The 27,819-nt window shown below is 45.8% G+C and overlaps 1 protein-coding gene across 2 annotated transcripts; it reads right to left on the reverse strand.

The window, feature by feature from the left end:
* Window positions 1-388: 388 nt before the first annotated feature.
* On the reverse strand, window positions 389-27,513 carry LOC310822707 (uncharacterized protein). 2 transcript variants are annotated; one of them, XM_083695149.1, is made up of 11 exons: window positions 27,443-27,513; window positions 21,387-21,882; window positions 11,833-12,624; window positions 7,692-8,363; window positions 6,877-6,959; window positions 4,193-4,236; window positions 3,576-3,790; window positions 3,162-3,412; window positions 2,928-3,047; window positions 2,518-2,668; window positions 389-2,179 (listed from the first exon to the last, which is right to left on the reverse strand). In XM_083695149.1, the coding sequence occupies exons 2-11, from the start codon at window positions 21,589-21,591 to the stop codon at window positions 1,848-1,850; spliced, it is 2,865 nt and encodes a 954-aa protein (XP_083551275.1). In that variant the 5' UTR covers window positions 21,592-21,882; window positions 27,443-27,513; the 3' UTR covers window positions 389-1,847. The 2 variants fall into 2 exon arrangements, with proteins under 2 accessions (XP_083551275.1, XP_083551276.1); XM_083695150.1 differs by lacking the exons at window positions 11,833-12,624; window positions 21,387-21,882; window positions 27,443-27,513 and adding an exon at window positions 8,463-8,553 and having other exon boundaries at window positions 390-2,179.
* Between the last annotated feature and the right edge of the window lie 306 nt (window positions 27,514-27,819).

Genomic DNA, 27,819 nt, shown 5'->3' on the forward strand with positions numbered 1-27,819 from the left:
GTTTCTGTCTGGACTGGTCATCTTTTAGTAATTGACTGGCGTGTTGGATAAGGTAGTTTCGATGGACAGTAGTGAACTACTTTTTCAAAGTAGCTTTAGTTTGACAAACTGACATTTTCAGAGTACCTTCCCAAACACTGGGGACTAGCCCCTGCAGACTTGGGGTGTGTCCCCCCCTAAATCTTCAGTGAAAGTGAAAAGGATAGAATCCAACAGCAGTCACTCAATTTAACCAATAGCCTAGATGACGCACATAGACTTCCACATCCTGTCACACACACCATCACAAGAACACGAGATCTGTCTAAATTAAAACAACAAAAAGACACCCACTGACAGGGGATACACCCTATCCCTTTAATTTCTCCCATATCGACATGCTGCTCTCCAGTCGAAAGGTGCAGTGGCTTCTTAGCGCGGCAGCATCGAACTTGATAATGCGTGGACATCATTTGATAGGATATTTCTCCATTGCATTCAGACATTTTTATCACAATGAAAAGGAGAAGAAGAGGAAAACATGAGGAAAACACATACAGCATCAGTCCACAGCTGTGGGGATACTGAAGGCTAAAAGGGTTTCAACAACCAATTATTTATTCAGTGGATATGATGTTGTCAAGAGGAAACTTTCAACAATCTTGTCATGCTTTGATGCAGACATTTGATGGCATCTCTCAGCATCCCACTTGTGGAGAGGATTGGAACCTTTTTCCCCCAATGTCATTTGACACAAACATGGAAGTGTGGAAGCAGTAGCCTAGATTTTGGAAGTGGGTAAAGCCCCGCCCATTGTGAAAGCGTGAAGTATTACTGGCAAACAGGTTCAACAACTTTTCAATGCAGTTTAGGAAACAACTCATAGATACTATTAATAAGGAACATACCGGTATTTTCAACAAACATATTTTAAACATTTACATAGCAAAATAGAAACAGATGTCATTGCAAATTGCACTCAATGTAACTGTTGGAAGTGACATGTGGAAGTAATGCTGTGCTGTCATCCTGACCAGCAGACATGTTCATGTGTGTAGAGTGCCACCTGCTGGATGCAACCAGTAGTTCAGAGGAGTCAACACTGGCCTACTGGCCTGTCGAACATGTCTATCATAGCTACTAGGGAATAATTATGGAAAAGCAACACCAGAGAGTATCCTAAAAATAATCAAAGATTTTAACATGAATATTTCACACACCAAAATCAATCCTACAAAAAAGACAACAACCAACAACCAACAAAAGACACATGTTGTAGGCTAGGCCAATATTTAATGTATTAATAATTGTAATTGTCTGGGATTGGTACATATATATTTGGATTTGATTATAAATGATGAAATATAGCCATTGATTCTTGAAGAATACAACATAAAATTCCTTACTGATCTTAGTTCAACTGTTTTACCCTGTCAGAACCCAACATATAATCTTGTTTTACTCCATTGTTTGTAAACAATGTAATTGTAAACAGACACGGTATAGTTAAAAAACATGGTTAAAACAATCATTTTTAGCTCATGGGCGGTCAGTTCTTGCATCTATAGCTAAGTCTGAAGTCTCCGCTTTGTTGTTGTTTGAATCCCAGATTGCCCCTTTAAACACCACCAACAAAACAGATGTTTCTTGTGTTTCGTGAGGGAACATTGATGTTCGTAATAGGCAGTAGTAGTCCAGCTGTTACAGCATGCAGCACCACAGAACAGTGGCCATAACCTACAGAGCATGAAGGAGGCGCAACTCAAAGTTAAACATTTGCAAGTTGATTATTTGATTGGATAAAAAGCTTGACGTTTCAAGATTAGGGCGTTGTAGAATACCCTGAAATGCTTCCTATTCTAACAGTGTTAGTGGAGTCCGAGTGTTTCGCATAAGAGGCTGTCCAGTTCAATGAGAAGTCTTGTCATTATCAAAGATGATTTAGATCCTTTGTTCAGAACCAGGTCAATGATGGAACGGGCCTTCTCTGCCCTCGTAGGCTTCTCCTTCACCGACTCCACTTCAGTGCCACGAATAACTTTTTGTTGCAGAAGTCTATCAAGTAGACTGTCCAGAACTGGTCCTGACACTCGGTTCACAAACTCTTCCCGAACAGAGCCCAGTTGTTCCTCCTCTGCAGAACCACTCTGCGTGCTCTCAGCCAGTGACCCACCCTCCAGACTACCCTCCAACACAGCACCTGTAGTCAGGGGAGACCAAGAGATAATGTTCAGCTATGTACAGTAGAGTTGTGTTAGCTGAGCCAGACCAGTGTTGGTGAGGGAGCTGCAGCTGATCCCTTTAACATTCACACCAGCTAGGCCGCATCACAGAGGAGCCCACACTCAAATCCAGGCCTTGAGGCCCACAGCACAGCTGGTTTTCATCAGGGACTGGTTCAGACCTGGGACACCAGGTGAGTGACTCTCTGGACTACCAATGGCATTCATCAATTAAGTAACTACCAGGGAGAGAAGGAAACCAGCAGTTCTGCAGACCTGGAGGCCTCTGGTTTACAAACGATCTGTAAGGGTTTACCTGTTCCTAATGGGATGAACCTCATCCATGCCTCATTTCCATCAACCCCTCCCTCCAAAAGCCTCAGCTCCACACCCTTTGTGCCTAGGTTCAGGAAAACCTGGAAGGTGGGGTGGTAGTTTGGCCCGTAGTCCAGGTCCATGTCCCAGTGCTGGAACACAAAGTGACAGAAGATAGCTACAAATCAAATACATCGACAGTGCACTTTGAAGGGCACTTTGTTGGATACAGGAAAAGTAAAGGTTTAAGAACACTTTTAAGATAATTGAGAGCATTGTAGAGATTGTAGTGTCCTTGTGGAGAGTTACAGATCTGCTGGTACCCCAGACACAACCCCAGAAAATAACAACACTGGAGATGTTAAACAGCGCTATGTGACATCATCATCAGAATGTGACATCAGAGTCTACCTTTGGTTGTATCCTTGGTTTCTCCTCCAGATCACAGCAGAGACTGTACCTTCCCCCTCGGGACAGAATGCAGTTGGGACTGACCCGTATGTAAGTGATATCTGTGTGTTGCTTCTTCACCTACAACAGAATCAAATTATTATCAACCTATTCAATAATGTCACAATTATTATTAAATCTGAGTACTGCATTTCACATGAATAGACATTTGAACAGCAAGGACATAGACTGTACCTCAATGAGTGGCACATTAGATGGCAGTATAACCAGGTTCAGAACAGACCAGCAGCCCTGTGATTCGAGGAATGGCAGAACCTGCGCCCTGATTGTACTTCTTCTTTTCAACCAATCTCTAAAATAAAGGCCCCATGCAGAGAGTTCTGTGATGTTCACCACAACATGTGTGTCAGTCACCCTCAACGGTGGCACAACCTCCACACTGTCACCAGTAACATGGGCCACAGACAGGGACACAGGACCGTCTCCTGCAAAACACCAAGATATCACTCACCCACTCTGTGTTGTCTGTCTGTCCATCTCATCTGTAGTATTCTGAACAATTTCCCAGAATATTAAAAACTCCTGTTATATGAAGGAAATGGCACGATCATGTTGATGTCAGTTGTGACTGAGTGATGTGTAACTTACCAGAGAGAATTTCACAGTGTGGGAGGTGTAGCTGACGGACAGACCCCTGAGGGCAGTCGAGGCTGAACAGGGGTCCTGCAGGAGACCAGCCTGTAGCATGCAGGAGACCCTCATCCCATTGGACAATCCTATACAGCACCTCCCCCTCCCCCTCCATCAGAAACACCAGACGTGTCAAACTGCACTGGAACAGACCTGCATGGGAGCATTGGAGCCTGGGGGCCACAGGACAACAATTACACTTACAATGGTAACAATAAACGTTGTTAGCAATATGCTTTGAAAGTCTATACGTCACAAACTGTAAACAAAACTGGAGACACTTGTCATTTTTAGAGAGAAGCGACAGTGTTATGATTGCTAGTAAAAGATGGTAGATAATTAATGGTACGGTACATTCTAGTAAATCAATTTAGCTTACCTGCAAGCTATAGTAAACCTTCGGCCAAATCAGAAAACAATAACCATTCGTTACCTTCCACTCAGATTTACTTTTGCTAGTAATCATACCGGTTATGTCTGTCTCCAAAGGGTCTCCAAAAATGACGAGTGTTATGTTTACTGTACATTCTGCAGTTTGTAACGTATAGACTTGTATAAAGTGTATAAAGGGTCACCTGTATGAGGTTTCAGTACATTCTGGTTTCACAATAGTTGGGGCCTGAAATACAGAGAAAGACAAAACAAAATCATCAATCCAAAGGTTTCAAGGTTTGACAGACGTTTTCAGGCCTTAAATATCTCATCTTGATAAAATGCGACCAAGTCCATCCAGATATGCCTCTATCTCTATAATAGAAGACTGGCGCCAATTAAATTGTTATGGTTCCATCTGATCACTAGAGGGGGGCAGAGACCGCCCCAAGGACTGATTAGCACTCAGGTGTGTTTAATCCCACTGATTTAGGACCTCTCCTCAAGAGAGGCAGTTTTTCTGTTTTTCCTTGTCATAGCGTGGAATTTGCCATGTGCGCCTCTCGAGCAAATCTCTAGTTTGACAGAGCTTGAAGCCAATTGCTGTCAATTGCCAGTGGGATGAAAACGTTGCTAACTACTTAAGTGACTGGCAGCTCCTCACTACAAAGTACATTTAGACTTCTCTAGACTAGCTGGTCGTTAACTGATCGTCAGTTGGGAGGGGCTGCAACCCTGCTAGGTCATCAGCAGTTACAGAATCGGTACTTCTATCATGACTGTCTAAGAGCGACAGACTCCTGACACGAAGACGAGGGAGTCAATCTTCGGAGTCCATCAAGAAGGCCCTGAGAGAAGGGCCAGACAAGTATTTGTTTTTTGTTTTCATGACTCTTGAGTGTATTTAGCGTTACCTGCATCTCATATTGCCTAGAAACCCTCAAACTCTACCTGTAACTACCACAATGTGCTTTCTCCCCCATTCCTGTTATTTCCTTTGCAAGGTTGTAGAATAGGGCTCTCTGGGCAGCTGAGAGGAAATGGAGTAAAACCAGCCTCCCTGATGACCTAAAGCCTTATCTCTCTCTCCTCTTCAACTACACCTCCTTTGCATCAGCTTCTTACTACCATTCCAAAATTCAACCCTCTGCCTCTGACCCAAGGCAACTGTTCTCCTCATTTTCCTCACTCCTCAACCCACCTCACCCCCCCTCCCTCCTCCCTGTCTGCAGATGACTTTGTCACCAACTTTAAAAAGAAGGTTGATGACATTAGCAGCTCTTTACCTCTCACCAACACTGCTACCTCTGAATGCTGCCGCCCTTCTGGTGTTCAATCTCCCCAAATTCTCCCATGTCACCCCCCTCCTCCGCACCCTTCACTGGTTCCTGGTAGCAGCTTGCATCAGATTCTAGACCCTGGTGCTCGCCTACCGGGCGGCAAAGGGAACAGCCCCTCCCTACTTGCAAGCAATAGTCAGCCTCCAAACCCCTGCCTGATCTCTCCATCCTGCCACCTCGACTGGCCGCCTGGCACCACTGCCTCTACGAGGATGCAGCGGTCACGCTGTTCAGTCACAGCTTTTCACTGTCTTGGTGCCCCAGTGGTGGAACGAGCTTCCCACTGCTGTCAGGACTGCAGAGTCACTACCAGATTTTTCAGGTGCACTTTCGAGCTGTGAATCTCCCATTCTACCACATCCCAAAGGTGTTCTATTGGATTCTGATCCGGTGACTGGGAAGGCCACTGAAGAACACTGAACTCATTGTCATGTTCTTGAAACCAGTTCGAGACGACTTTTGCTTTGTGACATAGTGCATTATCATTAGAAGATGGGTAAATTGTAGCCATGAAGGGATACACATGGTCAGCAACAATACGGTCCCTCTCCCTGACTGGCCTTCTGGCACCACCTTGAGGCCCCGGCGATCATCGCTGGAGCGTCCACCTCCCAGTCGACAGCGCACCTGTTCCCTGTCTCCACTCAGCACACCTGCAAACCAACAATCACCTCCCTACAAGAACCCTGCCTGAACTCCACTCCAGTGCCAGAACGTACTGTGTCCCACGGTAACTCTTTGAGTATCACATACGCTTCCAGCCTTTGCATATCCTCCCGTGTTTCCAGTGTTTGGACCTAGCCCAATCCTCGTCTGACTACCCGCCTGCCTGCCTGACCCCTGCTCGTCTGACTACCCGCCTGCCTGCCGAACCCTGGACCGACCCGCGATTACTCTCTATTGGATTATCCTTCCCTACCCCTTTTCCCCTGTTTATTATTAAATACGCCTTCGGGCTTCATCTACCCTCTCTGTGTGCCATCGTTTGGTTCCTCAGACCTTCTGTGTTTTATTGTGAAGTCAAAGCTTAAGGGTGGCAACTCCGCAGCTGTGACTTTGTTCATGAAGCACGGACTCAAGTGCCTTGTTGCTTTTACACAACTGTTACAAAACAAAACAGAGAATTGTAACAAAGAATTTCTTTGTTACAAAAAAAGTATTTATTGCGTGATAGATTGACCGCTGTTGTTGTCAAGGTAACAAATCTTTGTGAATCTAATGTCTGCGCCGAGATATTACTGTAATGTATGGCAAACAGGAAACATGCATCATAGATGTTACTTTATCAGCGTTAGCCAATAGAAAATTGACCCCTTCATTGGCACCACTCTTCTATAAACCACTCTGGGAGAGACGGGCACCATCTGAGATGGGATGTACTGTAGCTGGATCATATCAGAAGAAATATGGAAAGAAATACGCATCTCTACATCACTGTCTGTAAGCGATTATAAGTGAGTCATTACCCTACGTAGTGATCAAACACAGAATATGAACATAAACAGTAAACCCAGTGTGGTCCCATGATTAGCTGGTACTCTACTCACGTGTTCCTCTGGTGTAGCTGTAGAGCTGTGTGCAGCAGACTCACACTTGACTGTGTCAATGATGGTGGGAGGAGGTGTTAGTTCTAGATTCAGGGAACCATGGAGAGGACAGGGAGATGGAACATGAGATGGAAAGGTATTGCTGCACTCTCTATTTTGGTAAAATGCTGGTGAAATATAAAAGATACAAAGACAGCAACAGGCAGTGTTTTTTTTCAACCTGAGAGTTGAGAAAGGAGTTCCTTGAATAACAAGGATATCATCTATCATCTGCCCATTAACCTCCATAGAAAACTGTCATGAACTCTAAACATTGTGCGTGCATGCGTGTGTGTGTGCGTGCGTGCGTGTGTAGCCTATTTCTTTACTAAAATCTTGTCAGTTCCTGAACGGACATAAGATACATCTCAATGGCATGTTTGTCACTTCATACACATATCATTGACATTTCCCAGATGCAATTTTCTGTCTGATAAACTAACAGAATATGAACCAATATAAACCGATATCAATATAAACCAATATATCAATATAAAACAATATGAGTTCTGTCACTGTAGCCTCTTTCCCCAGCCTTTGATCCATACACGCTTCTCAAACCCTCGTCAGACCCTTTGAAATTCAGAGTTTCAAAACACAAACCTTCCGGGAGGTTTTTCACCATTTCAGACTAATCATGATGCAGTGGAGGTGGGGCTCCAAATGAGAAGAATGGAAGTAGATATCTTCATACTTAGATCAGATATTAGATATAGTTCATATTACACACAGTTGAATAATCCCAAGACGTTAATCATGAACTGGAATGAACTCACCCATTAGTGATCTAAGGCTCTCTGTCTGTTCCTGGCCCTTCAACAGTCTCTGATTCATTCTCTCTTCTCTCTTCTCTGGTATCTCATAATGGCCTCCTCTGTTTCCTGCCACCATCTCCTCTATCTTCTCCAGCAGCTCTGTGACCTGAGTGCCATCACCCCTGTTCTCATTGTTGAGGACATGATACCTGTTCCCACATTTCTCAACAAGCCACTGGAGGGCCTTCCCTCCTCTCTCAATGTGGTGCTCAATGGTTGTGCCTCTTAGGTCGTTCCAGTGGGTGAACAGCACTATAGTGTGACTCCAGACTCTCTCACTTAGAAGCTCCAGGTATTCTTCTGCTGATTGTCGGTGTTTCTCTGAGAATGAACAGTCCAACCGTATGACCAGGAGGAAAGTGTGAGGTCCTGGACGACACATAGAAACACTGTGTACAATATCCTGTTTAAACCACTCAATAGCGATCTCTACAGGACAATTCCACCTCCAGCCTGGAGTGTTGACCACAGTGACCTTCCTCCCTGCTACTTCTCTCCGTCTCTTCACACACTGATCAGCACTCGTCAGGTAAAACTCCTCTTTGCCCAGGATGGTGTTTCCTGCTGAACTCATCCCTCCTGCTCTGTTCCCCAGCAGCACAATCCTCAGCTCTGAGAGATGGAGGGAGTCACCTAGCAGACAGATAAAGAGGGAGAAAGAGTGTACACTTTTATTTTCACTAGCTAACTTTGTGTGTGTGTTTGTGTGTTGAGGCGCCCCAAATCACCTACCGTGACGCCACTGAGCTGGAAAGGCACCAGCTCCGTCATGGTGGGCGGCCATCACAGGCTGGGGTAGAGCGGGGCAGGGTCATCGAGGGACAATACCTGCCCAGCTCCATCCTGGCTGGTTTCAGGACGCCGGACAGCGCTGGTCACGGGGCGGTGCTCAGCTCCCGGGACAGCGCTGCCCTTGAGCAGCTAGGGAAATGTGCACCTGAGGCACATGAGACCAACGAGCTCCCAGGGCTTTATTAGCCGGGAGCAAACACAGGAAGAGAGAGCCACCCACGCCGTCTAGGACTGCCAGACCACGTAAGCTCCCTCTACCCCTACGTGTACCAACCATCTGAGAGAGACCGAACCCCCGGAAGGTCCTGGACACCACGACGTCCACCTCCCTTAGCCTGACGAGGCCAAACCGGACCGAGAGAAGCGGCAACCCCACGAGCCCCAGCGCAACAAGGGCGGGTAAGACACCCCAAGGGGGGAGCGAGACTGATCTCTACATTTTATGTTTCCTACGGGCCACGAGAGCAGGCCAGAGCAAGGGAGAGACTTCCCCGGTCCAGGAAGAATATAAAGTTGTTTTCTCCACATTCCTCCTGTGAAGGATCAGCCATAATAAAAGCCTGTATTATTTACTGTACCGCCCACTGAGTCTGTTCTGTTGCGCTCAGATCTCTGTCAACATAGCCCCTCAAAGTGCCCCGCAGTGTGTGTGTGTAATTGTTTGACTGAGCTCTCTTGAACTGGCCTGTTTGTCTATCTAATAAACATTTTATTACATCTTAACGTTTTATACAAAACATCCACATTTTCCATTTGTCTTTTTCTTTTTACATAGTATCTTCACGGTGATTCACTGTACTTTTGTACCTTGTTTTTTTAAATCACAATAATAAACTGTAAAAGTATGGTCATTTCAATCACCTCCAACAAAGTTAATATCTGTTATTTTAGAGACGATTACTTTTATTTAATCATAAATTCAATTCAAATAATATTTAAAATAGCCAATTTCTTATGTTTAAAATGCAATAAAACCATAAAAATGAAGGTAAAATGAAAGATATTTAATGTTATTTCACAGATATTGATACCTTGTTCATAACGATAAACCGCAAAAATAGTTTATTACACTCTCATCAGTAATTACTTTTGTTTCCAGACATGACATTTATTTCACATAGAAATTACATTTGGATTTAATGAATGGCAACTAGAACACTTTTTATGTTTCCAAACGGTATGAAACCGAATGTAGAATAAAAGATACATATATTAGCTGTTATTTCACAGATGTTGATCCAAAATCACAAAATAAACTGTAATTGTGTGGTAATTTATATTAAAGGGATAACTTCACTATTTTACATCTTCAGTTCAGGTTTAGGCATTAACTTCAAGTGCACTATGAAAAAAATAATACTCAGGAGCTCAGGAAAGATAACTCCAAAAAACCTATGATTTTGACAAAGAAAAATGTAGTTTATATCTTACATTAATATTTCTAGTACGGTACTTGTTCTACAAACATCATATTCAGAAATAAATATTCAACGTAGCCAGATGCATAATTCCAACATTATTTTGTTGGGTACATGCATCTACTAATAAATATTATATCACATTTACTTACTATTAACTTAACTGACTTCACACTTACCCACAATTCCCTAGCAAATATGCAAATGTTATTCTTTCTGTTGCAAGAGCATTGTTAATTGTGAATTTCTGCTCTTTCTGTGGCGTTATCTCACTAACTAATGTACCTGTGATGTTGGTTCCTGTTTGATTATAACTGCATTATGTCTGAGCTCATGCAAGTGTTTTGTTAGGGTGGCTGGACCGGCTCCCATTGGCTGAAATGTGTGCAAGTCTATAGGTCCGGCCCTCCACCTGACAACTACAATTGAAATTGCACTGCTTACATTTGCACTGTTTTATTATTATTATTGTTGCTTTTTTATTATCACATGCTGCCTTAAATTTTGTTATCTTGTACATTTTGTTTAGTATATATTGTATATTTTTTAGTATTGTACATTTTACATTGGTTGGCATTCTGCGGACAGCAAAGCAAGAATTTCATTGTACAGGGAAACGTGTTTTCTACTGTGCATATGATAATAAACACTTTGAATTTTGAATCTTGAAAACGAAGGTTCTCCAGCTTTGAGGAATGTGGTAAAAATGTTTTTTTTTTCTTTCTTTGATGGCTACCTTTGAATAACCTTTTTGGGTTCCATATTGAACCCTGTAATAGAGAAACAGACAAACAAACTGGTATATCAATTGGAGAATTCCATACAATGATTGATGAAGTCCTTAAATGTACATAGAATTCTAAAAAGTGGCTATTTATTTGTTATTTTACGACATAAACCAGTATTTACCTGGCTTAAAACATATTTTAAACCAGACAAAAACATTATTTTAATGCTCTAAAACTCCATACAATGACTGGTGAATTCCATAAATGTACAATGTACAATTCCACATCAAAGAAGCCATTCATTTATGTAATTTTAAAACATATCAAGTATGGCTTTATACATATTTAAAACAAGAAAAATACATATTTTGATACACAAAAACTAGTATTTAGATTTGAAAATTCCATACAATTATTGATGAATTCTATACATTCACATAAAATTCACCATCAAAGTCGCCATTTATTTATGCACTTTTACGATATTTATTTACAATATTTTCACAGCTTAAAACTTCATTTTAACATATAAGTTGTACTATTTCGACATTCAAAAATGTGTATTGAAATTGTATTTTAATGTTAAATATGTGTAAAAGTCTGTAAATTAAGTATATTATTCTTGTATAGAATGTAAATAACGGTATTTTTATGGCTTTTCTATGTTCTTAACTACATTATTTTACTGTAATTTGACAGCTTTTGACCGGCAACCCTGCTGTCCACGCATGAACACAATCACACAATATAAAATATACTGCATTATGACAAGCCCAAGCTCTCACAATGGCAGATAGAAAACACATAACTTAAAATGAGAATGTCAATAATGAACTGTTGTCCATTACACCTGTTGCGCCAGAGTTCATGGGATGGTCGCTGCCGCCCCCTAGTGTCCAGATGGAACTGTGACACAACAACTCACCACTGTCTAAAAATCATTACCTCTATACAGTAAGAAAGTATAAAACCCAAATGAGGATTAAGATCCAATATTATTTTGAAACCAGATAAGTTCTAGTCGTTAAGAGCTGGTCGGTTGTTGAGAGGCTACAATGTTGCACATTTATAGGGCTCTATTTTCAGCTGGTGCAAAACGGAAGCATACTGTTTGTCACAGTAGATTAATCCCACGACCCAAAGCAGAGACTGAAATAAACTCACCCATTAGTGATCTGAGGCCCTTTCTCTGTTCCTGCACCTTCATCAGTCTCAGTTTGACTCTCTCGTCCTCTGCTCTCTCTTCCTCTGCTCTCTCTTCCTCTGCTCTTCTCTCTCCCTCTGGTCTTCTCTCTTCCTCTGCCATCATTCTCTTTTTTTCTGTGATCCTTCTCTCTTCTATCTTCGCTAGTATCTCTCTCTTTATATCATAATGGCCTCCTCTGTTTCCTGACACCATCTCCTCTATCTTCTCCAGCAGCTCTGTGACCTGAGTGCCATCACCCCTCTTCTTGTTGTTGAAAACATGATACCTGTTCCCACATTTCTCAACAAGCCACTGGAGGGCCTTCCCTCCTCTCTCAATGTGGTGCTCAATGGTTGTGTCTCTTAGATGGTCCCCATGGGTGAACAGCACCATAGTGTGACTCCAGACTTTCTCATCAAGGAGCTCCAGGTGTCCCGCTGCTGATTTTCGGTGTTTCTCTGAGAATGAAAGATCCAACCGTATGACCAGGAGGAAAGTGTGAGGTTCCAGAGGACACATAGAAACACTGTGTACAATCTCCTGTTTAACCATCTCAGGAGTCTCCTCTACAGGGTGATTCCTCAACCAGCCTGGAGTGTCGACCACAGTGACCTTCCTCCCTGCTACTTCTCCCTGTCTCTTCACACACTGAGCTGCTCTCCCCAGGTAAAACTCCTCTATGCCCAGGATGGTGTTTCCTGTTGAGGTCTTCCCAGATAGCCTGTACCCCAGCAGCACAATCCCCAGCTCTGAGAGATGGAGGGAGTCACCTGGTAGAGAGAGAGAAAGAGAGATATTTTAGAAAATATTAAAGAAAAGATATCAAAAAAGTGATTCTGGTTGATCACTGCACCGTCAGCCGAGGGACTCCCGATCTCAGAGTAAAAAAAAAAAAGAGAGATGGAGGGAGTCACCTGGTAGAGAGAGAGAAAGAGAGACAGCAGGACAGCAGGGTTGCCGGTCAAAAGCTGTCAAATCACAGTAAAATAATGTAGTTAATAATGTAGTTATTCAACTTATCACTGGCTAATTCTGTAAATCCCACCTGTTTTAAAAGATCCTCCATTGTCCCTGTGCCCAAGATCACCTCCCCAGCCTGCTTGAATGACTACAGACCCGTGGCTCTAACCTCAGTGGTCATGAAGTGCTTTGAGAGGCTGATTAAGGAATACATCTGCTCCTCCCTCCCTCCGACCTTAGACCCACTGCAGTTCGCATACAGACCAAATAGATCCACAGACGATGCAGTCTCCCAGGTCCTCCACACCACTCTCTTTCACATTGACAGTCAGAAGGGGGGCTATGTGAGTATGCTGTTTATAGATTACAGCTCAGCGTTCAATACCATAGTCCCCACCAGACTGGCTGAAAAGATGATTGGATTAGGACTGAACATTCCCCTGTGTGCCTGGATCCTGGACTTCCTGACGGCCAGGCCACAGGTGGTCAGGGTGGGTAGACACACCTCCAGCATACTCATCCTGAGCACAGGGTCCCCCCAGGGCTGCGTCCTTAGCCCCCTCCTCTACTCCCTGTACACCCACGACTGTGTGGCTAAGTCCAGCGACAACTCCATCATCAAGTTTGCGGACGATACAGTTGTGGTGGGGCTGATCTCAGATAACAATGAGGAAGCCTACCTGGACAAGGTGTCCCAAGACAAAGGAGCTGATTGTGGACTTCAGGAGAGCACAACATCCAAGACCCTACATGCCGCTGGACATCGGTGGGACTGCTGTGGACAGGATGAGCAGTTTTAAATACCTGGGAGTCCACATCACAGAAGACCTGACCTGGACTACCCACATCAGTACACTGATGGGAAAGGCAAGGCAACACCTGTTCCATCTCAGGCAGCTGAGGAAATTTAAAGTCTCCCGGAGGATCCTTCAGACCTTCTACTCTGGAGCTGTGGAGAGCATCCTGGGTGGCAACATCACCGTCTGGTACGGTAACAGCACAGCCCAGGACAGGTGAGCTCTGCAAAGGGTGGTACGCCTGGCAGAAAAGACCATGGGAGCTCCAATCCCCCCTCTCCATGTCCTGTACACCAGGAGGTGTAGGACCAGAGCATACAGGATAATGAAGGACCCTCACCACCCGAAAAACGGACTGTTCCAGCTGCTGCGGTCAGGCAAACGCCTTCGCTGTCATGCAGCAAGAACAGAGAGACTAAGACTGAGTTTCTTCCCCCATGCCATCAGGATCATCAACGATGACCCCACCAGTGCCCCCCTCAAGTCACTCACACACCCACCGACATCATAACACATATGCACACACATAATTATCCATTGCAGACCCATCCTCCACTGTAATTATCTGTACTGTCAACCTGTCATTGCCATTGTATATTGCCATTCCATTGCGTACATTGCTTCACCGCTGTTTATACTGCTTATACTGTTTATATTGTTTATACTGTTTATACTGTTCATACTGTTTATATTTTTTATTACTTCTATTTATTTTATTCTATTTTAAAACTTATTGTTGCACTACTCTGTGGCACTGTCACTTTTGCATTTCACTGTATACTTGGCAAATACTGCGACAAATAAAGAATCTTGAATCTTAAAAAGAAATACTTAATGAAAAAAGAATAAAAATAGAAGATGCAAAGTAATTAAAGTAAACCCACGTGGTAAAAAAGAAATCAAAAGAATTAAAGAAATTATGAAATGAACTAAAATAAAATAAATCAAATCTTTTCAAAGTAATCATAGTAATTAAAGTAAAATAAAGTATACATATGAGTATTGTAATGCTACAGTAACAGAGTAAAGTAGTTTAACATAACGATTTAATATAACGAAAGTGTAATACTAAAGCGAGTAAAGTAAAATAAAATAAATAAAATAAATTAAAGTGAAAGTAAATAGATTGGAGTAAAAGGAGTTTAACCAAAGAGTTAAAGGAAATAAAACCAAACACTGATAGACATTACAGTTCTTGAAGTAAAATGAGGAAAATAAGTCTTGCTCTAGCTGTCCCTAGCCTGTCTAATTTAGAATAAATTTAGAGAGGCTCCGTACTGTTTTGACATTGGCCACTGCCGAAATACTCTTGAATCCTCTATCAGCCCTGCTGATTTCTCCGAAGTAGCACTGTACCCTCAGCCAAGGAACTACAATGGCCCACCTCCCAGCACAAGTGAAGTGGTCACTCAACCCCTCGCAATCCCTTCCACTGAATATAGGCAGCTAAAAAGAGTGAGCCTCCTCCTGATACTAACAGCAATTCAGACTGGGGGCTTTCTGAATCTAAACTCTCTCCGGAGAGGATTTTGGTCGTGGATACCCCGATTGGGCTAGACATCCTGGTCTCTTTAGGGATCCGTCCTCCTTACATTATTACATTTACATTTAGCAGACGCCTTTATCCAAAGCGACTTACAACAAATACATTTGTTTAAGTAAGTGTATCATCTATCCATCAGTCATCATAACAGCAGAGAAACTTGTACAGATGGGTAGTGCAGGTGAAGAGGTCTCTAGGGTTAGGGTTAGGACAAGTACAGGGGGGTAGTGGGGGTGAAGAGGTCTCTAGGGTTAGGGTTAGGACAAGTACAGGGGGGTAGTGCGGGTGAAGAGGTCTTTAGGAGGGACTGTTAAGATGTAGCTGTAGCAGGGTCCTAGGAACAGAGGCGGACTCGGTGGTGATGATAAGGGAAAATAGCCCGTTTATTTAGAATGTTTCTACTTTTTGTGGTTCCTTTTCCGGTCCTCGTCTTTTCAGTCTTTAGCTTTTCAGCCTTCTCGTTGACCTTTTCGTCGCTGCTCTCCAGCCCTCCTACTGAAAGCAGAGGCATAACACATCTTTTTTTTTAAAAATTTTAATATGTTTTTAGGGCATTTCTGCTTTTTTTTTTTTATTGGGATAGAGACAGTAGAGATTGACAGGAAGGATGGGAGAGAGAGAGGAGGGATGACATGCAAGATAGGTCGAGGGTCGGAATCAAACCAGGAACCTTGCGATTACATGGTAAGCGCATTAGTGTGCTACGCCACTAAGCACCCCAGCCTAACACATCTTAAACCATTCGTTAACGAGGCTTCATTCGCAACAGGTGTGCGACAAAGCCTCGCTTCTGCACCTTGGCCACGGTCCTGTAGCACCCTCTACAGGCCAAACGCTGCATGTCCCCCCACATACCCCCACCGCCTGACACAGGCCGGGGATACGACGACCGACAGCCTACTCCCCCCCCCCCCCACACAGGAGAGGAAGTCTGCCACGACCATCTGCACCCCCGGTCTGTGCACGACCGAAAAGTTGAAGTTGGGGAGCATGGTCGGAATAGAGGGTGAAAGCGCGACCCAGCAAGTAGTAGTGGAGGGCGCTGACCGCCCACTTGATGGCGAGGCACTCCTGTACCGGCCCTCCCTCTCCGACAGTTTGCGGCTCAGGTACAGCACAGACCATTCAGCCCCCTCCACCCGCTGGGTCAGCACTGCTTCCAGGCCTTTATCCGACGCGTCCGTCTGTAGGGAGAAAGGGAGGTTAAACTCAGGCACATACAGGACCGTTTCTCCAGAAAGACCGCCCTTAAGGGCCTCAAACGACCCCTGGCACTGGCCCGACCATTGGACCGGATCCGGGGCACCCTTCCGGGTGAGGTCCGTCGAGGGACTGGCCAGCTCTGAAAACCCCGGCACAAACTGCCGGTAATAGCCAGCCAGCCAGCCAGCCCCAGGAACACCCTCACCTCCTTCTTAGTCTTGGGCCGTGGAGAGGCGGCGATGGCCGCAGTCTTTTCAACCTGCGGCCGCACCTCCCCTCGACCCAAGTGGTACCCCAGATACCGGATCTCCCTCCGCCCGATCATGCACTTTTTCGGGTTGGCCGTCAGCCCCGCCTGCCTCAGGGACCGCAGAACAGCAGCCACACGCTGCACATGCTGCGCCCAGGTGTCACTGTAAATGTCATCCAGGTAGGCAGCAGCATAGGCAGAGTGCGGCCGCAGAATGCGGTCCATGAGGCGCTGGAAAGTGGCTGGGGCTCCAAACAACCCGAAAGGGAGCACCGCGAACTGATACAACCCGAGCGGAGTGGAGAATGCAGTCTTCTCCCGGGATACCGGGGAGAGGGGAATCTGCCAGTATCCCTTCGTGCAATCCAATGTCGTAAAAAACTTGGCCGTGCCAAGCCGGTCCAAGAGCTCGTCAACCCGGGGCATCGGGTAGGCATCGAATTTGGAGACCGCATTAACCCTTCTATAATCCACACAGAACCGTATAGACCCATCCGGCTTGTTGACAAGCACAATGGGGCTACACCAGTCACTGCGGGACTCCTCGACCACACCCAGCTCCAGCATGGCTTCCAATTCCTTGCACACAATGTCTCGTTTGTGTACCGGCAACCTATAGGTGCGCACCGTTAAACCCGGCTGCGATTCTATATGGTGGTCGATAAGCGTAGTCCGACTGGGCAGGGGAGAGAACATGTCAGCGAACCTAGCTTGCAAATCTGCAACGTCCGTCGCCTGGCTAGCAGAGAGATGGTTATCAATACCGACCGGAGTGCTAATTTTAGATTTTGGGACTTCCGGTCCGAACTCATCTCTCTCTGGAATTATTGTAGCCAGAGCAACAGTGACCACGCCGTTCCATTTTTTAAGGAGATTTACGTGATACACCTGCAAGCTATCCCCCCGGTCCGAGCGTACTACTTCATAATCCACGTCCCCCATGCGACGTGTGGCCACAAACGGCCCACTTCGCGAGTAATTTCGTGCTGGAGGTGGGTAACAGTACGAGCACATTGTCTCCCGGTGCAAATTCTCGCAGGTTAGTTCCCTTGTCGTAGAGGCTCTTTTGACGCTCCTGGGCTTGCTGCAAATGCTCGCGTGAAATAACCCCTAGGGCGTGGAGCTTTGTGCGCAAGTCCAGGACGTACTGAATCTCATTTTTACTGTTGCTAGACCCTTCCTCCCAATTTTCTTTAAGAAGGTCTAGGACACCCCGGGGCTTACGCCCGTAGAGTAATTCAAACGGGGAAAACCTGGTGGAAGCTTCGGGACCTTCTCGTACCGCAAACAGCAGGGGATCTAGCCATTTATGCCAATTCCGACTATCATCGTGCACAAACTTCCGGATCATTCATTTCAAGGTCCGATTGAACCGCTCACAAAGGCCATCCGTGGCCGGGTGGTAAACACTGGTTCGAATCGCCTTGATGTTCAACAACCCGTACAGTTCCTTGAGGGTGTGTGACATGAAATTGGTGCCCTGGTCGGTGAGAATCTCTTTCAGGATTCCCACCCGGGAGATCACTTGAAACAATGCCTGCACTACACTCCTGGCAGAGATATTGCGCAGCAGTATTGCCTCGGGGTATCGGGTTACGTAATCTATCAAGACCAACACAAATCGATACCCCTGTGTCCACCGATCAAATGGCCAGATAATATCCATGGCAATGCGGTCGAATGGGTTCTCGACCAATGGTAAGGGCTGCAACGGGGCCCGGGGAATGGCTGGGGGATTTACCAATTGACATTCACGACAGGAAGCGCACCACCTACGCACCTCTGTCCGAATTCCCGGCCAATAAAATCGAGCCATTATACGGTTCAATGTCTTATCATAACCTAAATGGCCCGCCATGGGGTTGAAATGAGCCGCCTGGAAGACCATTTCCCGGCGGCTACGGGGAACCAACAACTGGGTTACTTCCTCCTGACTATGCGAGTCATGACCCACTCGGTATAACCTGTCGCTGATGATCGCAAAATAGGGGTGGGCGCGCACTGTGTCTGGCCGTACCAAAGTACCATCAATCGCTATCACTTGGTCATAGGCCGATCGTAGGGTCTCGTCATGAGACTGCTCGAGGGGGAAGTCACCTAGCAGCGGGTAGTTCGGCGGGGAAATCTCGGGTTGAGACCCCCCCGCCAGCTCCGGCTCCTCGGCAGTGTCACGAGGCGCCGCCTCTGCACAGAGCACATTACACGCCTCACACCTCCCTCTCTGTCGCACGCACCCCGGTAGCACGCTTTACCGCTTGAGGAAACCCCTCCCAATCTACACCCAGAACAAGGGGATGCGTGAGGCGCGGGCTAACCGCCGACTGTACATTATGCTTTTTCCCCTCATAATGAATTTTGATAGCGACCACAGGGTATTCGTGAATGTCCCCATGCACACACTTCACCAACACCCTCGATGCCTTTAACAATGCCCCCGGTCGAACCAGGCGCTCCTGGATCATGGACTGCATGCAGCCCGAATCCAAGAATGCTTGGTGTGTATCGTGACCCTTGATCCGTGATCCTTACCGGAACACAATACGCCTCTCCTGGTCCAGGGGGAGGGCCCGATATGTTGCCGATGCGGATTGCCAACACACCCCCCCTGCCGCTCGGGGTGCTTCCTGTGGGGCCAGGGCTGGTTCTCGATATGCCTGCCCCTGCCATCTCGTCCTTGGGGCGGGCGCCGGCCTCTCCTCGTCTGGCACCACGGCTCCTTAAGGGCGCGGGGCCAGGGTTGGTCGCCGGAGCTCCCGCGGTGGGAGGGAGAGATGGTCCTCCGCCAAGGTCACGGTGGCCGCGAGATCCTGGGGCCGGTGGTACTGGACCCAGGCGGCGGTCTGGGCCGGGATCCTCGTGAGGAACTGCTCCATCACCACCTAATCCCTGACCTCCTCCGCTGAGCTGTTCCTCGGGTCCAGCCACCGCCACGCGCTGTCCCGCAGCTGCTGGGCGTAGGCAAAGGGCCGGCTCCCCTCCTCCATCGTCAGGGCCTGGAACCGGCGACGGTGTTCCTCCGGGGTGAGGCCCAGGCGGTCTTGAATTGCCCGGGCTAGGGAGGGATAATCCTGCTGGCCGGCCGCTGGCAGGCTGTGGGCAGCGAGCTGCGCCTCACCTGACAGGAGGGACAGCATATGGTACGCCCACTCGCCGTCCGGCCACCCCGAGATCCTCGCCGTCCCCTCGAACACCGCCATGAACGCCTCCGGGTCGTCTAGGTCCCCCATTTTCTGGAGGTGGACCTTGGGGGGACATTGTGCCGACCCGGGCGCCGGCCCCGCCTTGATGGCCCTGACGAGCTCCCGGAGGAGGGCACGGTCCTCAGCCCTCGCCGTCACCATCTCCCCCACCGCGGACTGCTGCTCCTGCTGCAGGTGGGCCTGCTGCTCCAGGATAAGGGTCATCCTGGCGATGGCCGCACTTAATGTCTCCATCTTTTCCTCTGTGTCCCAGGTTGGGCGCCAAAGTAGCAGGGTCCTAGACACAGAGGCAGACTCGGTGGTGGTGATAAGGGAAAATAGCCCATTTATTTAGAATTCGCAACAGGTGTGCGACAAAGCCACGCTTCCGCACCTTGGCCACGGTCCTGTAGCACCCTCTACAGGCCGAACGCTGCATGTCCCCCCACAGTAGCCTGAAGAGATGGGTATTCAATCTACGACAGAAGATTGGTAGTGACTCTGCAGTCATGACAGCAGTGGGAAGCTCATTCCACCAGCAGGGCGCCAGAACAGTGAAAAGCCATGACCGAGTAGTGCGGCTGCTGCATCCACGTAGAGGCGGCGGTGGCAGGCGGCCAGCCGAGGTGGAAGAGCGGAGTGATCATGCAGAGGTTTGGAGGCTGACCATTGCTTGCAAGTACGGAGGGGCTGTTCCCTTTGCCACCTGGTAGGCGAGCACCAGGGTCTTGAATCTGATGCAAGCTGCTACCGGGAGCCAGTGAAGGGTGCGGAGGAGGGGAGTGACATGGGAGAATTTGGGGAGATTGAACACCAGACGGACGGCAGCGTTCTGGATGAGCTGCAGAGGCCTGATGGAGGAGTTCTGAGCGGCATACAGGTGGAGATGCAGTTAGGGGGAGGGCCAGACTTTAGACACTGTGTGTGTGTGTGTGTGTGTGCGTGTGCGCGCGTGCAACTAAAATTGTGTTTGTATCTGACTGAACACACATTCATGGTTATTTTCTTGCAATGGCCTGTTTGTAATATAATATGTACTATACGGCATATAGCAGACACTTTTATCCAAAGCGATTTCAGTGAGTATATTTTTTGTACACATGGTCTGAGCAGGAATCAAACCTGCAACCTTAGCCTTGCTAGCGGAATGCTCTCTGTCTATCCATACACATTTTATTGACATTTCACACAAAACATCAAATATTTCCATCCGTGTCATGAACACAACAACACTATATAAACCAAACTGCTTTATGACTAGTGTCACTGTAGCTGATATACTGTATGTCACATAGTTGAATAATCCCAAGTCCCAAAGCAGAGTCTGTAATTAACGGTCACACTTTGCATGACAGTGCTCATATTACAGTGTTACACTGCAGGGTTCTTCAGGGTTAATAAGGCTTTCACTTTAGCTTTTAACGATGGTGACATTGGTGATCAAAGGTAATTACTCTATCATTACTAAATATCAGTTTAATTCGTTGAGGTTGCTGTAAGTACAGTGTAGCAGTTAGTAATAACAATGGTCTTTACATTGTTCAGTACATGCAATAGTAAAGTAATACAAGCACTGGAATTAAAGTGTTAATAAACTCACCTATTCTCTGCACCTTCATGAGTCTCTGTTTTGCTCTCTCCTCCTCAGCCTTCCTTTTCTCTCCCATTGCTATTCTTTTCTTTTCCACTGCTCGTGTCGGTTTCTCCGCTTTCCTTCTCTTTTCCTCTGCCCTTATTCTCTCTTCTATCTTCTCTAGTATCCCTCCCTTTATATCATAATGGCCTCTTCTGTTTCCTGCCACCATCTCCTCTATCTTCTCCAGCAGCTCTGTGACCTGAGAGCCATCACCCCTGTTGTCATTGTTGAGGACATGGTACCTGTCCTCACTTTTCTCAACAAGCCACTGGAGGGCCTTCCTTTCTGTCTGTGTGCTTCTCAATGGTTGTGTCTTCCAGACAGTCCCCACAGATGAACAGCACTATAGTGTGACTCCAGACTTCCTCTCTGAGACGCTCCAGTTGTTCCTCTGCTGATTGTCTGTGTTCCTTAGTGAATGAAGCACCCACCCATATGACCAGAAGGAAAGTGTGAGGTCCTGGAGAACACACAAACACACTGCTCAAAATCTGGTGTTTAACCATTTACATGTATGGAATTTAGCAGTCCAAAGTGACTTACAACAAATACATTTGTTTAAGTAAGTGAATCATCTATCCATCAGTCATCATAAGAAAAAGTAACCAATGCTCAGACCAGGGGACATTGGCAGTCACAATGCTAGAAGAAGGAAAAATTACTTGTTTTTTTTTTTTAACAGGAGAGAAACTTGTACAGGGGGGTAGTGGGGATGAAGAGGTCTTTAGGAGGGACTGTTAAGATGTAGCCTGAAGAGATAGGTCTTCAATCTACAGCGGAAGATTGGTAGTGACAGCAGCAGCTCGTTCCACCAACAGGGCGCCAGGACAATGAAAAGCTGTGACCAAGTAGTGCGGCTGCTGCATCCACGTAGAGGCGGCGGTGCCAGGCGGCCAGCCAAGCTGAAAGAGCGGAGTGATCTTGCAGGGGTTTGGGGGCTAACCATTGCTTGCAAGTAGACGAGGTCAGGCGAGTTCTCTACCCAACCATTCTGGAGTGTGACACAGTGACCTCCCTCCCTGCTACTTCTCCCCGTCTTTTCACACACTGAGCAGATGTCCTCAGGTCTAACTCCTTTCTGCCCAGGATGGTGTTTCCTTCCGGGGTGAGGCCCAGGCGGTCTCGAATGTTTCTCATCTGTGCAATATAAAATAGACACCCATAATATAACGGTCAAACAGGTGAACCCAAGTGCCGAACACAGACTAAGAGACAGGATCAGTGAAACCCCAAGATGGGGTGTATTTATTAAGAGAAGGCTGACTGAGCCGATATGTAGACAGGTAGTCCGGTAAGGGTCAGGCAGGCGGTTGGTCAGGCAGGCAGGGGTCAAACAGGTAAGCTGGCAGGCAGACGGGCAGAGTTCAGGCAGGTAATTGGGTTGGCAGACAGGCATAGGTCGAGTAGGCAGGCGGGCAGTCGTACACACAAGAGGTCAGGCAGGGAAGCGGGCGGTCATGCAGGGGAACAGGCAGGTAGGCGGGTAGACAGGGCAGGCAGGGCAGGTAACAGGAGGCTGGAGTCAGAGGCAGGAGTCAGGCTGGGGTAAGGATGAGGCCGGTTCCGACCCGGGGTCCATTCTGCCTCCTGCATGCTATGTGGCTACTGTTACCTGGGAGATTCAGTGGAGAACTGGAGAACGTCAGAACGGAAATTAGAAATTAGAAATGTTTTTAATATCATCCAGGTAAACAAAAATAAAACGTCCAATCATGTCCCGTAGCACGTCATTGATCAAATTCTGGAATACAGCAGGGGCGTTGGTAAGACCAAAGGGCATGACCAAATACTCGAAATGCCCGAGAGGTGTGTTAAAAGTGGACTTCCACTCATCTCCCTCACGGATGCGGACCAAGTGATAAGCATTACGTAGATCCAACTTAGAAAAAATGGTGGATCCATGGAGGGGAGCGAAGGCAGAATTGATGAGAGGCAAGGGATACTTGTTTTTGATGGTAATATTATTCAGTCCACGATAATCAATGCAGGGTCTCAAGGTCCCATCCTTTTTTCCCAACGAAAAAAACCCCTGCTCCGACTGGAGAAGATGAGGTACGGATAATCCCCACAGAGAGGGAGTCCTGAATATACTTCTCCATGGCCTCACACTCTGGGCGAGAAAGATTAAACAACCGGCTGCTGGGAAGAGGAGTGTCAGGCAGGAGGTTAATGGCACAATCATAAGGGCGGTGGGGAGGCAAGGCATGATGTTTACTGAAGGCCGGGCGAGATCATGATATACTTCTGGAACAGAGGACAGGTCGGGGGGTTCAGGCAGTGGAGAGGCATTAGTGGAAACAGGACTCTAAGCAGCATGTAAACAGTGAGAGTAGCAATGCGTGCTCCATGAGATGATCTTGCCTGAGGACCAATCAATATGTGGGTTGTGGACCTTGAGCCAAGGGTAACCGAGCACCAACAGAGTGAAGGGACAGGTGATTATATGGAAGCTTATCTCCTCTCGATGATTACCTGATAGCAGAAGAGTAACAGGTGACGTCTTGAATCTAATTAGAGCAAGAGACATGCCATTAAGACCTTTAGCCTTTACTGGAACTTCCAGTGGTTCAAGTTCGATGCCCAATTTCCGAGCCACCTGTATATCCATAAAACTCTCGTCCGCTCCGGAGTCAACAAGGGCAGAGAAAGGTTGAAACTGGTCGTGCCACAGGAGGTGCGCCTCAAGCTGGGGGCGAGAAGGAGAGGTAGAATAAGAGGTCTGGCTCGAATGTAACTCCCCATCTACAGATGAGCCGTCTCTTTTAGTGGACGGAGGGGACAAGTTGAAAGAAAATTACCAGTGCGAACACAATAGAGACACAAATTAGACTTAACCCGGTGAGCCCTCCCTTCTGGTGTTAACCGGGCTCTACCAAGTTGCATGGGTTCGGCCTCGGGAATATTCATACTCTCTCGGGAAGATCCAGAAAAGATTGGAGTTGACAAACTTGATGGAGTCAGCGGAACAATAGAAGGTAACCGGACACCGCTTCTAGACCGTTCCCTGCGGCGCTCACGGAGCCTTGTATCGATACGGATAGCCAATAGGATAGCCAAGGCAATAAGCTGTTCCAGCTCATCCTTCAGGCTGTCGCTAAGAGCGTACAGAAAAGAACTCTGGAGCGCTTCGTCATTCCACCCACTCTCGGCTGCGAGAGTGAGGAACTCCACAGCTAATTCTGCAACGCTGCATGGACCCTGCAGAAGCGAATGAAGACGTCTAGCTGCGTCCCTACCAGTGACGGGATGGTCAAAAACCTTTCGCATCTCATGAATGAAAGAGTCATAAGAGGAGCAGGCAGCCGTTTGTCTCTCCCACATGGCCGTGGCCCACTCGAGAGTGGATCCTTTCATCAATACGATAAGGTAAGCGATGTGAGCGCGGTCAGATACATAAGCATGAGGTCTTTGTTCAAAGATCAGGGAACATTGTAGTAGGAAGGGTCGACATGACCCAAGATCTCCACCGTAGCGCTCGGGAAGGTTCACGTTGCTGTGGAAAGTTCACGTTGCTGGAGGGTGACACACAATCAGCTGAAGCACTATGAAATGATAGAGAGATTCTACTTTTAGAAAATACATTTCAATAACATTATTCATATTTCAATTATGTTTTAATTTCAAATTCCTATAAGATTCATTATACACTGGATGTAATTTGTGAAACAAGTAATTTAAATCATAACAGACTGTTATGACAACACTTCTCAACCTTAATAGTCAATAAATTAATAATATCTCAAATACTAGTCATTTAATCTTTATCCAGGATTATGATGCTTTTCTTAAATTGTTATAAAAGGTTAATCTAAAAGTCAAAAAATGTATGAACCAATTGCTCCTTTAATAATCCTTCAAATACCAACTTAAATCGTATCTTTTTTAATTTTACAGGTGTTTAGAGAGAGTGATAGACTAGAGGCAGAACTAAGGGACTTATTTGTAGAGAAAACTGAAGTTGGATATAAACCTCTTGACCAATAAGGTTATGTTTGAAATGGATAGGTTTGCACTTGAGTCAAGTCAAGTCTATTGATCATATGCACACAGTATACAGGTTGTAAACTGTTCAATGAAGTGCTTACTTTGCAAGCTTCGTCTCAACAGTGCAGTAATAACAGAGTAACAACAATACACAATGAAGTAGGGCTCAATACTAGTACTAGTCAATAGCAATAATTAAAGTATAAGTATCTGGTAAGTGACAGGTATAGGTTAATGAAGGAGTCTCCAGGAGGAGAGGGACGAGCTGGACAGAACTTTTGAACATTGTACTCAGATGCTGTTAGGGAAGTTTAGGGAAGTTTACATGGATTTGGTGACTACCATGGGGGTTAGTTCAACCAAAGCCTCAGAGGTTGTTTTGGAGAAGCTTCAAGGGTCCAAGATGGGGAGTTCACCAGGTCAGACCGTTTGTAAATATATGGTCTTGGAGGCACAGCAGGTCTCATTACAGCATCTCTAGAGTGTATTTCTTACTGCGAATGAATAGTTAATTAAAATGTGAAGTAAATTAGTTAATTAATTCTTGAGTAGTTAATTCGTTTTTTGTGGTTTACATTTCTACCATACAGTTACGATGCAGTTTCTACCTTCAGGCCATAAGACTTTTGAACAGCTAAACAAAAATTAGCTGCCCACCTGCTGCTCACCTGCACTTAAGACAATGTGCACATCAACCACACGCACCCTTACGCACACACACGCAGACAGACAGACACATACACAAACACACACGCGCACACGCACACACACACACACACACACATCACTGCTGCTATTTATTAATGTATTGCTCACTTTATTTTACAATATGCCTATTACACTTACTGTCTTACATATTATTGTATTTTTTATTCTGACGTCCTGATATTGCACTGTTGAAGGGAAGCTGCAAAGTAAGCATTTCATTGAACCTTTTAAGGGAAACAGGGCTAATGATTTATTTTACAATGGAGCTGGTGTGTATTTTTTTCTTAAAAAAACAGGGACCTTTAACAGTTTACAGGTGAGTAGAGGCCAGCAACAGGTTGGTTGAGGCAGTAAATGAGGATCTGTGTGTCAGTTTATTGCAGGATGCAGAGTTTTGGTCCTGGTTGGTAAACTGGTGGTGGATCAGACATGTACCTCTGTCATGCAAATCATGTTTTAAGTTGATATTTCAATATTTCAAAAATATTTTACTTATTGATCCGTAGGAAATGTGAATGAACATTTTCTGTGGTCATGTCTACTCCATTCCCGTCCATCGCGTGGCAACATTCTAGATTGATCAGGCGAAGCTGTGTCAACGTGCTCGCTGTCACTTCAGCCACTAATAAAAGGTTTCCACTTTCAATCTGCGTGCAAGACATTCCCATGTTCATGTTCATGCAGGACCATATAGACACGTACCTCTGTCACGCGTATTTGAAGTTGATATTGCAATCTGGACGCAAAAGCATTTCTGCATGCAACATCACTACTGCATAGTTTGAAATGCGGGAACAAGAACTGCTTTCAGATAGAGTGGAACCTCGAGATACGAATGGCCCAATATACGAATGTTTTGAGTTACGAATTGAAATTTCGTAGAATTTGTGCTCTGAGATACGAATGAAAATTTGAGTTACGAATCCTTTTTTTTCGCGAGAAGTGGCAGCCGCGCGCGAGAACTGGCAGCCTGCACACGAACCCTTTTTTTTTGTTGTTGTTTTTTTATTTGAGATACGAATGTTTTGACTGAAGAAGGAAGTCTCGGAACGGATTAAATTCGTATCTCGAGGTTCCACTGTATTACAGTATGGGTAAAAGTGGAAAAAGGGGCATCATTTGTTGCTTAACTAATGGTAATACATAAACAAAAAATACAATAAGTAAAAGTGTATAGTGGCTTATATTGAGATATAGGAGCTCATGAAATAAAAATGGCTGATCTACCATAAAAATAAAACTTGCATTGAAAAATAACTTGCATTGAAGTAGTCCTGCTATGTTAACTATTGAGTAAAACATTAACAACTATACTTGCCGTACCGTACCTCAATCTCAGGAGTGGCTGTGAGAGCGAGACGTATTACTGCCAAACAGGTTCAACAACCTTTAGATACTATCAGTCAAGAATATACCAGTGTACCAACAAACATATTTTAAACAGGAAAATACCTAGAGTGCCACCTGCTGGATGCAACCAGTAGTTCAGAGGAGTCAACACTGGCTGACTGGCCTGTCTAACGTGTCTATCACAGCTACTAGGGAATAATTATGGCAAAGCAACACCAGAGAGTATCCTAAAAATAATCAAAGATTTTAACATGAATATTTCACACACCAAAATCAATCCTAAAAAAAAGACAACAACCATTTAAAAGACACATGTTGTAGGCTAGACCAATATTGTATTAATAATTGTAATTGT

This window comes from Argentina silus (genome assembly GCF_951799395.1).
Source record: "Argentina silus genome assembly, chromosome: X".
NCBI classification, from domain to species: Eukaryota; Metazoa; Chordata; class Actinopteri; order Argentiniformes; family Argentinidae; genus Argentina; species Argentina silus.

Bases quoted from the DNA above. Each gene is read 5' to 3' on its own strand.
- LOC310822707 (XM_083695149.1), bottom strand. From the start codon at position 21,591: ATGGTGGCAGGAAACAGAAGAGGCCATTATGATATAAAGGGAGGGATA. The intron at 12,625-21,386 runs GTGAGTTTATTA...TCTCTCTACCAG, and splicing joins CATGAAGGTGCAGAGAATAG to GTGACTCCCTCCATCTCTCA. The intron at 3,048-3,161 runs GTACAGTCTATG...ATTCTGTTGTAG, and splicing joins CTAATGTGCCACTCATTGAG to GTGAAGAAGCAACACACAGA.